At 39.3% G+C, this 13,642-nt stretch overlaps 2 protein-coding genes across 5 annotated transcripts in view; both read left to right on the top strand.

The window, feature by feature from the left end:
* Positions 1 to 13,642, top strand: part of LOC139951311 (cystathionine beta-synthase-like) — a 132,720-nt gene that overhangs the window by 86,652 nt on the left and 32,426 nt on the right. The gene's annotated exons all lie outside the window — the stretch shown is intronic.
* Positions 67 to 12,870, top strand: LOC139951306 (uncharacterized). 2 transcript variants are annotated; one of them, XM_071950129.1, is made up of 4 exons: positions 67 to 2,150; positions 2,848 to 3,021; positions 4,671 to 4,874; positions 6,737 to 12,869. In XM_071950129.1, exons 1-4 carry the CDS (start codon positions 67 to 69, stop codon positions 7,287 to 7,289), a joined length of 3,015 nt encoding a protein of 1,004 aa, XP_071806230.1. In that variant the 3' UTR covers positions 7,290 to 12,869. The 2 variants fall into 2 exon arrangements, with proteins under 2 accessions (XP_071806230.1, XP_071806231.1); XM_071950130.1 differs by lacking the exons at positions 2,848 to 3,021; positions 4,671 to 4,874 and having other exon boundaries at positions 6,737 to 12,870.

Below are 13,642 nucleotides of genomic sequence, written 5' to 3'. Positions count from 1 at the left end.
TTGGTGCCATTATCATATGATATACAGCCACTCCTTCATGCGTCGTCTCTACTGTAAACTATTTCAATGATGGCAAACCGCTCGCTGTTCGGAATAACACGAGAGGTGTTAAAGGATTTGACTACCTGTAAACTTTGTTATGAGGAATACGACGAAGTTGAACGCCAAGCCAAATATTTACCGTGCCTGCATAGCTTTTGCCTGTTTTGCCTCGTCAAACACGCCAAGGGTGAGAGGGTATTTAAGTGTCCACTGTGTAGGCGTTCTACAAACGTTCCAGAGAATGGAGTTCGCGGGCTTCCAGATAACTTCATAGTTGGAACTTTAACGGATCTTCAGCCCGTGGTTACTAACGCTGACCCATCTACGGTCCTGAGATGTGGCTCGTGCACAGATGAGGAGAATACATCCGTAGTCGGGTTCTGTTTGGCATGCCAGGCATTTCTGTGCCGTACATGTAATGAGGCCCATTCGAGAATGCGAGCATTCGATGGCCACGAGGTCAGAACAATGGAGCAGTTGCAGAATCCATCAACGCTGCCACAGCAAGGGTCGTACTGCGATCAGCACAAACATGAGCGTCTGACTCTATTTTGCACCGGTGCGAAGTGTCAGAAGGTTCTATGTATACTCTGTGCTCAAACACGACACCAGGGTCAGGATCACCCCACCGTCGAACTCGCCGTGAGGTCTGCCGAGGTAATGAGGGATATGAATAACCTTGTCGAGCAAGCCCGTCATAAAGCGACCCTTGTACGAGAAATATCCGGGAAAATCAACACAGAGATTAACCGAACGAGTCGTTTGTACGAGGAAAGCGCAAACGCCGTCAATCGTTTTTTTGAGGCACTTCAAGAGAAGCTCAAAGAGAGGGTAACCAATGCGAATATCTTCCAAAATCAGGTTTGTCTTGATCGCACCAATCTTCTTCGTCGACAGACAGACCGGGCCGAATCCATTATCTCCCAGTTTGAGTCTGCTTGCCAATTTGCCGAGACAGCTTGCGGTACGGGAAACCCAGTGCACCTCCTCTGGGCTAAGGAGCAGGTCTTTGCGAGACTTGAGGAGCTGATCAACTTGAACCTCGCCAAGCATATTCCATTCCAACCGACAAGTGAAGACGTCTTCAAGTCATTCACAGCAGACCAAGAATGGGCCCTAGAAGAGTTTGAGAAGATCTTCCAGCGCCTCGGGATTTTTACAAAGTCCATCTGTAACTATGATTTTGAGGTTGATTTAGCAGAAGGAAAAACATTTTCTCTCATCACCGAAGCTTTGCAAGTGGTCCGTTTGCGTTTATCAGACAAACCCGGCCAGTCATTGGAGAATCTTATTGATCGTCTAGATGCGTTCATCGTGTCCCCAGATGGTAACAGCACAAATTGCGCCATTTTAAGAATGAGTGACACCGACATACAGGGATGTGAGGTGCAAGTCCAGCCGATGGTTTCGGGGACACACAAATTAAACATCAGTGTTTCCGGGGTACCCATCAAATACAGCCCCTTCTCCCTCGAGGTCGCAGATGGTCGTCCCCAAGAGCCTACCGCCCAGGAGGAAATCTCAAGTGATGTGACTTGGAACCAGAAGGAGATCTCTACTGATGTGACTTGGAACCCTGACGTCTTTGCGGGACGTGAGCACACAATCTTTGTCAAGCTCCACGGCATCCGAGAAGGTCAAAGGTTAACTGCAAGATACTATATGCAGGAGGACCAGAGCACGAATGGCCTTGAAAACGACAATGATGAAGAGCCCCTTGAAGATGTCACACATCAAGACGTTGGAACTGAAGCAAGAATTACATCAACTGCAGATGAAGGAACATTCCGGGTTGCTTTCACTCCTTCTCAAGCTGGCAGGCTGATCATGTCGATCTTCCTAGACGACAAACCGATTCCAAACCAACCCTTTCTCGTGAGCGTCGGCCCTCGCCGTCAGCCCTCGCCGTATTCCGCCTCAATCCGCTTTGCTCAGATGGGGAGGCACACGGGGCGTATTGCAGTACTGGACATGCCTTATTCTATTGTCGTCTCGATGCATGACAACAAGAGACCACTTCGCACTGGAGGCCGAAGCATCATCGCGACCATCACCTCGGGAACATCCCATCAAATACAATGCGTCGCCAGGGACAACCAAAACGGCAGGTATTTACCATTTGATTTTGTTTCATTGGATTACATTGGATGGGTTACAAATAGCGTCATTAACCGCCTTATTATTTGATATTAATAAACATTGGACTCGTCCCACTTGCCTTGAACTCGTGCACATTTTACCAAAGATGATGGTCACTGACGTCATGTGCAACCCATCAAATGTCAGCCATACAATCAAAATATGGCTGTTATATTGTTTGTTTGTTTGTTTGTTTGTTTGTTTGTTTGTTTGTTTGTTTGTTTGTTTGTTTGTTCGTTTGTTTGTTTGTTTGCAAAACGCAGCTCAGCATATCAAAAGTTTGCTTAGAATAAGACTACCAGCTTAACTGCACTGTCACACATACCATAGGTGAGTGTGGTATCCTGTTCATTTCAAACCATCAAACCACAATTTTCTGCTTAAGCAGCTCCATGAAACTAGGCCCTAGATGCATCAACGACCAAACCAGTCCCGAATCACTAACAAGCATAGCACTTTAACTCGTGACACTTTTGCATTCCCTTTTGTTTCCTTTTTAATTTGTGTCCAACACCCATTTTAATGCTGCTTTCAATTCACCGTTCCCGTTTGTTTGTTCCTTTTGTTAATTTAATGTTATTGTAGGCGAAATTCTCGTAGCCTTTGACTTTTTATTTCGTATAAAATAAACCAACGTTGAAAGTTGAATGTAATTGAATTTTCCAGCTACAACATTGAGTTCATACCACGGTCCTTGGGCTCTCACACTGTGGAAATAACAGTAGATGGACAATATCTGGACATAAACCCGAAGAGTTTGACCGTATCACGCTATCTACCCTTCGGAAATCCTCGTTGCGGCTATACTAGACCGACCGGGATCGCCGTTGATAAAGAAAGGTATGGTGAAAGAGATTGCGAGGTTTAGCTGCACGTTACGCGAGCAAATACGTGGACGTGAACGCCAAAAAATTGTGTTGTTTCTGGGTGACACCGCAAATTTAAAGTCACCTGGAAATATACTTTTTTTTTCTTCAAACATTAGAGTATATTATATTTCTGAACAATAAAATAATTTTTTGAGTAATTGTTTTTAACGATGTATAATATGTAAAAAAATAAAAATAAAGTTGTGTTGGGGGTGACTCCGCCTACCCCTTTTGTGACGTCAATCGAGGTAGACTTTGCCTCGATCGAACATCGAACACACGTACGTGCAAGTACATTCAAGTCCTGGTCGTGAGTTTGTACGTTTCGAAAAAGTTTTTTTCTCTTGCATTTTTCCGGCTATGTCGACCAGGTGTATTGCTGCTGGATGCAGCATAACAACTAAAGATGGGGTCAGTTTGCAAGTCTTTTCCAGCGCTGTGCAGCAAACACTTTGAGCCGTCGTGCTTCAAGAATACGGAATACACTACACATTTTGACATGAAGAGAAAAGTTCTTTTTTAAAAGACGCCATCCCAACAATTTTTCCAGCTAGTGGGGAAGTCAAAGAAGACGTAACGAACCTAAAGGAGCATTTGCCTAACGGGAAAAAATCAGGTGTTGTTTCAACTTTGAGGGCATGTTTTAGTAGCTTGCGCCAAGCGTCACTATCTTGTGTTGGCACGCACTGCATGCTATTCAATGCGCCTCGAATGACGTCACAAACAGCGCCCTCTCGGGTCGGGCTTATTTTCAATTTTGTAAATAACATGGAAACTAATTTGTTTAAACCTTAGTTAATTGTTCATTTATATTCCACTCATCAAAACACATATTTTAGTGACAAAAACTTCTTTTGACAAAATATCACTTCCAGGTGACTTTAAACTTATTGAGTGCTCACGTATGACGTCTGCGCGGACGTACGTACCTGACGTGAAAAAATGGTAACTTCACGTATGCTAAAAATAGGAAATTTAAATAATGTTTTTGACGTTCACGTTCACTTTCACGCGGAACGTGCAGCAATCCCTACATTCCTACACGCTACACGCAGCAAATAGTACGTGGCAACCAATGTACCCATGGCAACCATTAATTTCGTAATTTACTCTGGTTAATTCAATACGAGGTAGGGAGCTACAAAATAATAGCTGATTTGACCACGGCGTTCACACTTTTACAAGAATACAAATGTGTTCAATACCAGGTAAATTTCCATTGTTTACGTAGTTCTGAGCATGCACACATCAATAAAAACAATGAATTTTACCCTGTAAGTCTGTTGCCATCAAGCGTCCCAAAGGTCCCCCAAACTGTTACAAAATTAGGGAGAATTAAGTAATGCTATTCATTTTGGTTTTCCCCATACATCGATGTGTTTATACTGTTAGCACTATACCCGGTCCTTACCCGTGTTCTGTGAAAAAAATCACAGGCATATTACTCGGGCGGGATTCGAGCCCACGACCTTTGCAATTCTAGAGCAGTGTCATACCAACAATACCACCGAGATTGCACGGTGTCTAGAGGCAGTCCGAATTCTTTGTTTTTGCAGCGGGTCCTGCAAACGATTTAATCGATGTTAAATAATGCTCTTATGTTCGCTCAAACCCAATCAGGAATTTTGTCCTAGTCGCAGACGGCCGACAGTCCTGCATCCATCGCCTAGACTTGGATGGCAATGATGTTTTTGAACATATCGCCATCTCAACCAAGAGGTCCGTGCAAATTGCCACGAGCAAGCTTGGCAGACTAGTGATGCTGATACCGGCAGAAAGCACCGTGATACTACTGTCCGCTTTTACGAAAAATGAAGAGCAAAGGTAACTTAACTTTACTTAAAGACCCTGGACACTGTTGGTAATTGTCAAAGACCAGTCTTTTCACTTGCTGTATCTCAGCATATGCATAAAATAACAAACCCGTGAAAATTGGTCATCGGAGTTGGGAGAAAATGATGAAAGTAAAAACACCCTTGTTGGACGAATTTATGTGCTTTCAGATAGGAATAAAATACTTAAACTATTTTAGTGAGAAATTACTCTATTTCAAAATCTATGCTACTTCAGAGGGAGCCGTTTCTCACAATATATATTATCAACAGCTCTCCAATGCTCGTTACCAAGTCAGTTTTTAAGTTAGTATTTGTTTTGAGTAACTACCAAACGTGTACCTTCCCTTTAACATGCATAAAATAACAAGCCTGTGAAAATTTGAGCTCAATCGGTCATCGAAAATTAATGTTGCGAGATAACAATGAAAGACAAAAAACATCCTTGTCACACGAAGTTGTGTGCTTTCAAATGCTTGATTTCGAGACCTCAAATTTTAAATCTGAGATCTCGTAATCAAATCCGTGGAAAATTACTTCTTTCTCGAAAAGTACATTACTTCACAGGGAGCCGTTTCTCACAATGTTGTATACTGTCAACCTCTCCCCATTACTCGTAATCAAGAAAGGTTTTATAGTGATAATTATTTTGAGTAATTACCAGTAGTGTCCATTTGAAGACTGTTTCAAACTTGAACGAAAACGGCAACAACTCACGGGGTCCAGTTTCATAGAGCTGCTAAACACAACATGTTAAAGCAAGAACAACACAGGTAATGCTTAGCAGATTAAGGTTACCAGCCAAAACTAAATCATAATTTCTGACTGGTATCCTGCTCATTTTATACTTATAGCAGTGTTGAGCCACATTTTCTGCTTTAAAAGCAGCTGTATGAAATTCGGCCACGATCTTTGCCAAAATTCATTTAAAAATACTTTTAATCAAACAAGACTTGTGTCTATTAAGCAGATCTTATTGTACTATTAAAAAACAACAATAATAATAACATGTTACACCATCACTCGTGTTACGTCAAAATGTTGGAGTTCCGTTTTGTCCATGTATAGAAACTTTGTTGCAAAATGGAGATGTATAAAAGCATAATTGACGTCAAAGTAGTGTCATTTTGACGCACGGGTTAACGGCAGAAGTTTTCCTATAATTTGTTGAACCTTATAGGCCGGCCTCCAGGTTGATCTTGCGTCGACAAAAAACAGTCTGCGACTGACTTTTCAGGATCACAATCTGCACCTGATCAGTCAGCGATTATTTACGACCTGCGCGTAACTGCGATGATTTTAAGACAATCTGTAACAGACGCCGCTCGAAAAAATTAATAGTCGCAATTTCAACTTGTTAGACGTGATCCCGATGGTCGGGAACCAATTGCAGGCGCACGATTTCTCAGTTGATGTGACCTGAGCATATTTTGTTTGTTGCGGGCGCAAGAAAATCGTAGGTCTACCTGAGACCGGCTTTATAGGTTGTGCATTGCGTTTTCGGGCAAGGTCGTTTAGCCACTGGATTTTTTTACAACATAGACTGGTCCGCTGTGTCAAGGAAACTCCCCACAAATACACCTTAGTCTTCCGCGTAGTAACAATATTGTTTTACACACCTGACCCAACACATGAAAATATTCAAGGGTCCGCCCCCGGAATGGTGAAATACAACAAATTTCTTCATCATACCCAAACAAGAAAATATTTTTATTAAGTTGTGGGCGACCTTGACTATTTCTTGTTGAGCGTGTGGTTCTTGAGAAGGATCAGAAGTTTACTCGATATTTCGAACTGTTTTTTTTTTCGTCATCAGGAAAATAAAATAAAGAGAAATGTGTGTTTCCCCAACAGGTGGTCATGCAGCAGCGAAACCACAACACCGACCAATGTGTTCTGCTCCCAGGATGACAAAGTGATAATTAGCGATTGTAACTCTCAAAAGCTCTTCGTGTACGACAGTCAAGGTGTCTTCATTAGTCATATTCAACTACCAGAGGGATCCCTCACGGGCAGTTGCATGAACAACGCGTGCTGCCTACCAAATAATGACGTCATCGTTGCAACCAGCAGTTATCCGTACCGCATTCTCCGTTACACCATCGCTGGTACCCACAAGTATACGTCAGTCTCGCCTGCCAATGGCGACCAACTGGCAGTTGCTGCGTTGGGTGAACAAGCAACAATCGTCGTGTCCTCAGCTGGGAAGGTTATGATTCTAGCCCTGCACCCGAATGGTTCATCGACAGTAGTTAGTGAGTTTAAGACGGAGCGAATATACACTAGTCTCGGCTCGACGGCTGATGGGTGTTTCATGGCGTTTGATCCCGGTGAAGGATTTCACCTCGATAAGTATAGTTATCGGGAGTACCAAGACGAAGAGGAGGGGAAAGATGTACTGGTTTAGGAATTGTTAGGGAATATTAACAGTAATTATTAAGGAACTGTGAATATATTAATTTTGGGTTCTATCCATATACACTGTGTGTGCACTTTATACTCAGTACTACTTCCCCCGAGTTCTGTGAAGAAAAACATCACCGGCATATTACTCGGGTGGGATTCGAACCTACGACCTTTGTAATTCTAGAGCAGTGACATACCAACTAGACCACCGAGGTTGTCGGGTAGCTAGAGAGGCAGTTCGAATTCTATGTTTAACCGCGGGTACTGCAACGATCTAACAATTATTTTTTTTATAATGGCAAAAAAGAAAAAAACATCTTTGTTATCATGGCAACAGATACAAATACATGTTTTCCCCTTTTTTTCGATTTCAAAAAGTGAATTTTTTCATGTTTCCAAGACCACGTTAACATGACACAGTTAACGTTTATGGATGGCTGCATTGAATATATACACAACTAAATATGGGTTCAACCTTTTAATTTCAAATAGGGATGGTTTAATACTTTTTTGAAGTAATACAATGTTGTATTTTCGTCAAAGAAGAAAAAGTACACAGCTCATTATGGCAGTGCTCCTATTTAGATTAGACACTTAAAGGCAGTGGACACTATTGGTAATTACTCAAAATAATTATTAGCATAAAACCTTTCTTGGTGACGAGTAATAGGGAGAGGTTGATGGTATAAAACATTGTCAGAAACGGCACCCTCTGAAGTGCCATAGTTTTCGAGAAAGAAGTAATTTTCCACGAATTTGATTTCGAGACCTCAGATTTAGAACTTGAGGTCTCGAAATCAAACATCTAAACGCACAAACCTTCGTGCGACAAGAATGTTTTTTTCTTTCATTCATATCTCGCAAGTTCTATGACCGATTGAGCTCAAATTTTCACAGGTTCATTATTGTATGCATATGTTGAGACCCACCAACTGTGAAGGCTAGTCTTTGACAATCACCAATAGTGTCCACTGCCTTTAAGAATATTATCAGTAATTATATAATAGTTGTGGCTATCTAATTTTATTTAGAAAAAGGGCCTTCGTTTATACTTTTGTATTTGCTGAACTTTGGCCCCATGCTAACAAACACAAACAAGAAACACAGGCTGCATTGAATCGATCAAAAAAAAAAACCAACGTTGTGGTGGGTTCAACCATCAACTTTTTATATTTTTTTTGTAGAGTGTGAAATACCATTTTTGAGGGACGAGACATTGATGTTATGAAAAAAATGGCATGGGAAAATACTTTTGGAGTATTTTAGGTTTTCAGGTGTATTTAAAGTATGGAGTCATTGTTGGGCGCTATAATCGTCGGCTTCCTCCATGGTTGAATCATGGAGGTAGAAATGTTTTTACCATGGATGAATCGACAACTCTATTCGGAAAGTTAAGCTAAAAATCCTATGAAACAATTCAGTATCAAGAATGACAGGTGTTTCAAGCAAAGTACACATTTATTAACAAATAGCAATCCTTTTAACAACGATTAAATTGCGTGACTCAATAAATAAACAGTTAAAATAGTCTTTTGAATTAACAAACTCTTAAATGATGAAGACAAATAAACTTACAGTTGAACAAAATTCACACAACAGTTGGACAAAAAAAAAAAAAAAAAAAAAAAACGTTACAATACAGTTTAAGATTATATCTAAACACTTACTTAGTGAAAAAAAAAACAGTTCTTTTATAGATGGTGAATTTGCATTGGGGATAAAGAATATTCGTTTTGGTTTTACCCATAAACACTGATGTGTGTTAGCAATGTATACTCTGTGAAAGTGATAATTTTCACAAAGCTCGGGAAAGTACTGAGTATTTAGTGCTTATCACATCCGTGTATAATGGTTAAAACCAAAATGAATCTTGTTGTTTGAGTTCGTTTCCATGGCGTTTTAACCACCAATCATTAAACTCAAGTGCGCAATACCTGTAGTCCCTTTAAAGCCATTGGACACTTTCGGAACAGAAACAAAGTTCACATATTATTTACAACAGGGTTTACAGAAGGTAATGGTGAAATATTGTTCCATAAAATACTTTATTTTTGAGAAAACATTAAAACAATTATCAATTCTCGATATCAAGAATTACGGATTTATTTTAAACACATGTCATGACACGGCGAAACGCGCGGAAACAAGGCTGGGGTGACTCCCGATGACTGATTGAGCCCAAATTTTCACAGGTTTGTTATTTTATATATAAGTTGTGATACATGAAGTGTGGGCCTTTGGACAATACTGTTTACCGAAAGTGTCCAATGGCTTTAAAGCCATTGGTCACTTTCGGAACAGAAAAAAATTAAAAGTTTACAGATTTACAAATAACTTACAGGGTTTACAGAAGGCATGTAATGGTGAAAGACTTCTCTTGAAATATTATTCCATGAAATGCTTTACTTTTTGAGAAACATTAAAACAATTATCAATTCTCGATATCGAGAATAAATACGGATTTTTTAAACACATATCATGACACGGCGAAACGGGCGGAAACAAGGGTGGGTTTTCCCGTTATTTTCTCCCGACTCCGATGACCGATTGAGCCTAAATTTTCACAGGTTTGTTATTTTATATAGAAGTTGTTATACACGAAGTGTGGGCCTTTGGACAATACTGTTACCGAAAGTGTCCAATGGCTTTAAGACGTTAACAAAACAAGTTGATAACCATTTAAGATGTTATAATAAAACCAATAAATCAGTTTAATACAAAACGTTAAAGGCACTGGACACTATTGGTAATTACTCAAAATAATTTTTAGCACAAAAACTTCCTTAGAAACAAGCAATAGAGATGGTTTTTTCTTCCATTATTATTAACTTGCAATTTCGACGACCAATTGAGTTCAAATTTTCACATGTTTGCTTTTCTATGCATTTGTTGAAATACACCAAGTGAGAAGACTGGTCTTTGACAATAATGTCCAGTGTGTAAGACGTTATAATAAAACCAGTTGATAACCATTCAAGACATAACAAAACAAGTGATAATCATTTAAGACATTACAATTACACCAGCTAATAACCTTTCAAGACATTATCATAAAATCAGTGATAAACACTCAAGACATTATAATTAAACCAGCTAATAACCATTCGAGACGTTATAATAAAACCAATTGAAAACCATTTATGACCTTATAATAAAACCGGTTGATACCATTTTATGACGTTGTAATAAAACCAATTGAAAACTATTTAAGACGATATAATAAAACCAGTTGATAACCATTTAAGATATTATAATATAACCAGTCGATAACTGGAGATGCAACTCATTATTCTAGTCATATACCGAGGGGTAACTATTATAGCAATCGCACAGTCTTCCAGATGGTCTAGAGGTTTGGGTTGTATTCCACAGCTCAAGGGGCGGACCAATGAATATTTGCACGCGTTGAGTCAGGTTTGTCAAACAATATTGTTACTTCACAACAGACTCCGATAACGAGAACCAAAATGATAACGATAAAAATGCACGCCCTTGAAATGAGTTGAGTTGAAATGCTCCATGCAGAATACGCCCACACCCACACAACCAATCGAGGGCGTGTATTTTCATAGTCATCGTTTTCGTTCTCGTCATCGGGGCCTGTGTGACTCGGCCTTAAGATGGTTTGTGTACAAGTCAATGAGGAATTCTCTTGAGACAGCGGACTAGCCTATCTTTCCTTACTGGGTTTCAATCAGGGCCCAAATTCATAAAAATGATAAGCAGAAAATACTGCTTAGCATTGTTATTTGCTTAGCAAAACATGAGTGGGGTACCAGTTGCAATAATGTAAACTCTACACCATTATGGTTGGTAACCAGTTTATATTGCTCTGTGCTTAGCAAAATATGCTGAAAGGCTTTTTGAAATTGGGCCCAGGTGGACAAAAACAGAGCTTTGGAGCCGAAGCTGCGGTTTTGGAAAACGGTAATTTCCTTGATAACAAGGCTGTCAAATATAAGTGCTTGTGTTAATTTAAAATTAAAACTAGAGATTGAGAGTTTGTGAACAAACTCAAGGTGTTCGGTTTCCGGGAGTAAAAGCCTGGATTAAAAAACAAATATTACACCTTGCTTTGTTCTCAAGATTTGTAATAAATGATTCAAATTACAAAAACTGTCAAAACCACGTGATTACGTCATCTAGTAAAAGTGTATGTTTGGTGACGTCATCGGTAATATTTGTTTTAAACCAGACCTTTGCCAGACTTGTATGGTGTGATGGTAAAGCATCAAAGGATGTTTATTTCGACCTAAAAGACAATAAACCACGCCCTTTCAAATCATTTCACAGTCTCTTCCCGTTTAAACAGGTCAAAAGGTCAACGAAAGTTCACCAACATATCCATTTCTGTCAAGTACGTAAAGCCCTTTCATATGATGTACAGATTGTCAAAATAGCTTATGTAGTTTAGGAAATATTAACTTAGGAAATATTGACTGACGACTGAAGAAAAGACTGTAAGGGGCATGTATGTTTTAACCGCCTTGAACGAAGACTATTCTTCATGAAGCTTTTTCGCGCTCTATTGATAATATTTTAAAAAAGAAGTAAAAAAAAAAACGTGGATCAAAAATAATGATTTTTTGAAATAATAATTTTTATTACTCAAGAATGGATGACGTCATCATGACCTAACTAACACATTATTCCACTCCTAATGCATATCTAACTATGTGCGAAGTTTCAAGTTCATACGAGTTTGGGAAGTGTGCTTTTGTTCGAGGACAAGGGACGAAGAGAAGAAAAAGATGAAAATCTGGATTGTTTTATTGATTTGTTTGTACTAAAGTTTTGTTTAATCCGGCAGTTTATTTTAGCAAGACCACTCCTAATTGCTTGGGCCTTATGCTTTAACCATTCTGTTTTCTTTGAATGTTTTGTATTGTAACATCTATGTCTGTGCATGGAGGTAGAAATAGATTAGTTTACGTAACGTCCTTTCCTACTAGAGAAAGTTTGAAAGGGCTTATGTTATTTCAAAGATTTTTTTCTTCAAAATATTTAATTCAAAATAACTTGGATAGTTGTTTTAACAAATAATCAAAACAATTCATGATTATGCTACGTTCAAGAAGTAATAGATATCGTAATACTGACGTGAATTCCGTGGGCCCAAAACGCCCTTCACCCGGGGGGAGTGGTCGATCGATGTAACGTCTCTATTCTTCTCGGTGTTTAACCAAAACATGACCAATGTTCGTCATTTTGTACGGTTGTTTTCTCACATAATTAAAAGTCCCATGAATCACTGAAGTAGGTGGCCATCTCAGCGAAACTTCGTCTTCAATTCCACATTGACCACTAAGCCATCAGAAGGGTAACATTTGAACAATTTGACGCTGAAGATTGAAATGAAATCGTTTTTGCAGCGTTCTGCATAGCTATACAGCTCTATGCATATCACGCTATGGCACTTGGCAGCATGCCACCAAATAAATTATACCTAATACACTACACGTGTACACCACAAGTGTTACGCACAACCAATGGGGAAATTTCGTAGTTCTCTTTATACAAGAAATTGTGAATTTTCAAACTCGATTTTGAACCAGAAGACGAGCTCAAAATGGGATCACGATGAGGCATTTACGGAGTTTTTAACGAACTTTCCGATGATGTGTCGATTGTAACAACCCATCATGTAGATCAAAAGTTATGATTTTTTGAAATAATAAACTTTGAAAATTCATAACTCAAGAATTGATGACGTCATCGTGACATAACTCAAACGGTTTCTTCTCCTTATACATATCTAACTATGTGTGAAGTTTCAACTTTATATGTGCTTGGGAAGTGTGATGTTTTTAGCGGACAATCGCCGCTAATAAGCAGAATGGATGATCACTGGAGCGTGTTCTGCTGCACCGCTAATACACTACACGTTGTGTGTATGCCTACGTGCAATGTTTATGCACATACCAATGGGGATTTACGTTGTTCTTTAGACGTGAATTTTGAAATTTTCAACCTCTCTTTTGAGCCGGAAGACAACATTAAAATGGGGTCATGTCTGTTAGGCGTTTACGGAGTTTTCAATGACGATTCCGATGATGTTTCGATTGTAAGAATCCCTCATGTAGATCAAAAGTTATGATTTTTTTAATTAATAAACTTTGAATATTCATAACTCAAGCATTGATGACGTCATCATGACGTAACTCACACGGTTTCTTCTCCTAATAAATCGCTAACTATGTGTGAAGTTTCAAGTTCATACGAATTTGGGAAAGGCGCTTTTGTTAGCGGACAAGGGACGCTGAGAAGAAGAAGAAGAATTAACTAGAATTTAGTGTTTGTAGAAACAAACACAAGGTGTTCGGATATCGTCAAGGTCAGCGTTTGAGTCAATGA

Source organism: Asterias amurensis, chromosome 19, assembly GCF_032118995.1.
Source record: "Asterias amurensis chromosome 19, ASM3211899v1".
NCBI lineage: Eukaryota > Metazoa > Echinodermata > Asteroidea > Forcipulatida > Asteriidae > Asterias > Asterias amurensis.
The sequence above is the reverse complement of the archived record's forward strand: the minus strand, read 5'-3'. Positions and strand labels throughout refer to the sequence as shown.

Coding starts and splice junctions, on each gene's coding strand:
- LOC139951306 (XM_071950129.1), top strand. CDS start 67: ATGATGGCAAACCGCTCGCTGTTCGGAATAACACGAGAGGTGTTAAAG. Junction 2,151..2,847: donor AGGGACAACCAAAACGGCAG/GTATTTACCATT, acceptor TGAATTTTCCAG/CTACAACATTGAGTTCATAC. Junction 3,022..4,670: donor ATCGCCGTTGATAAAGAAAG/GTATGGTGAAAG, acceptor AAACCCAATCAG/GAATTTTGTCCTAGTCGCAG.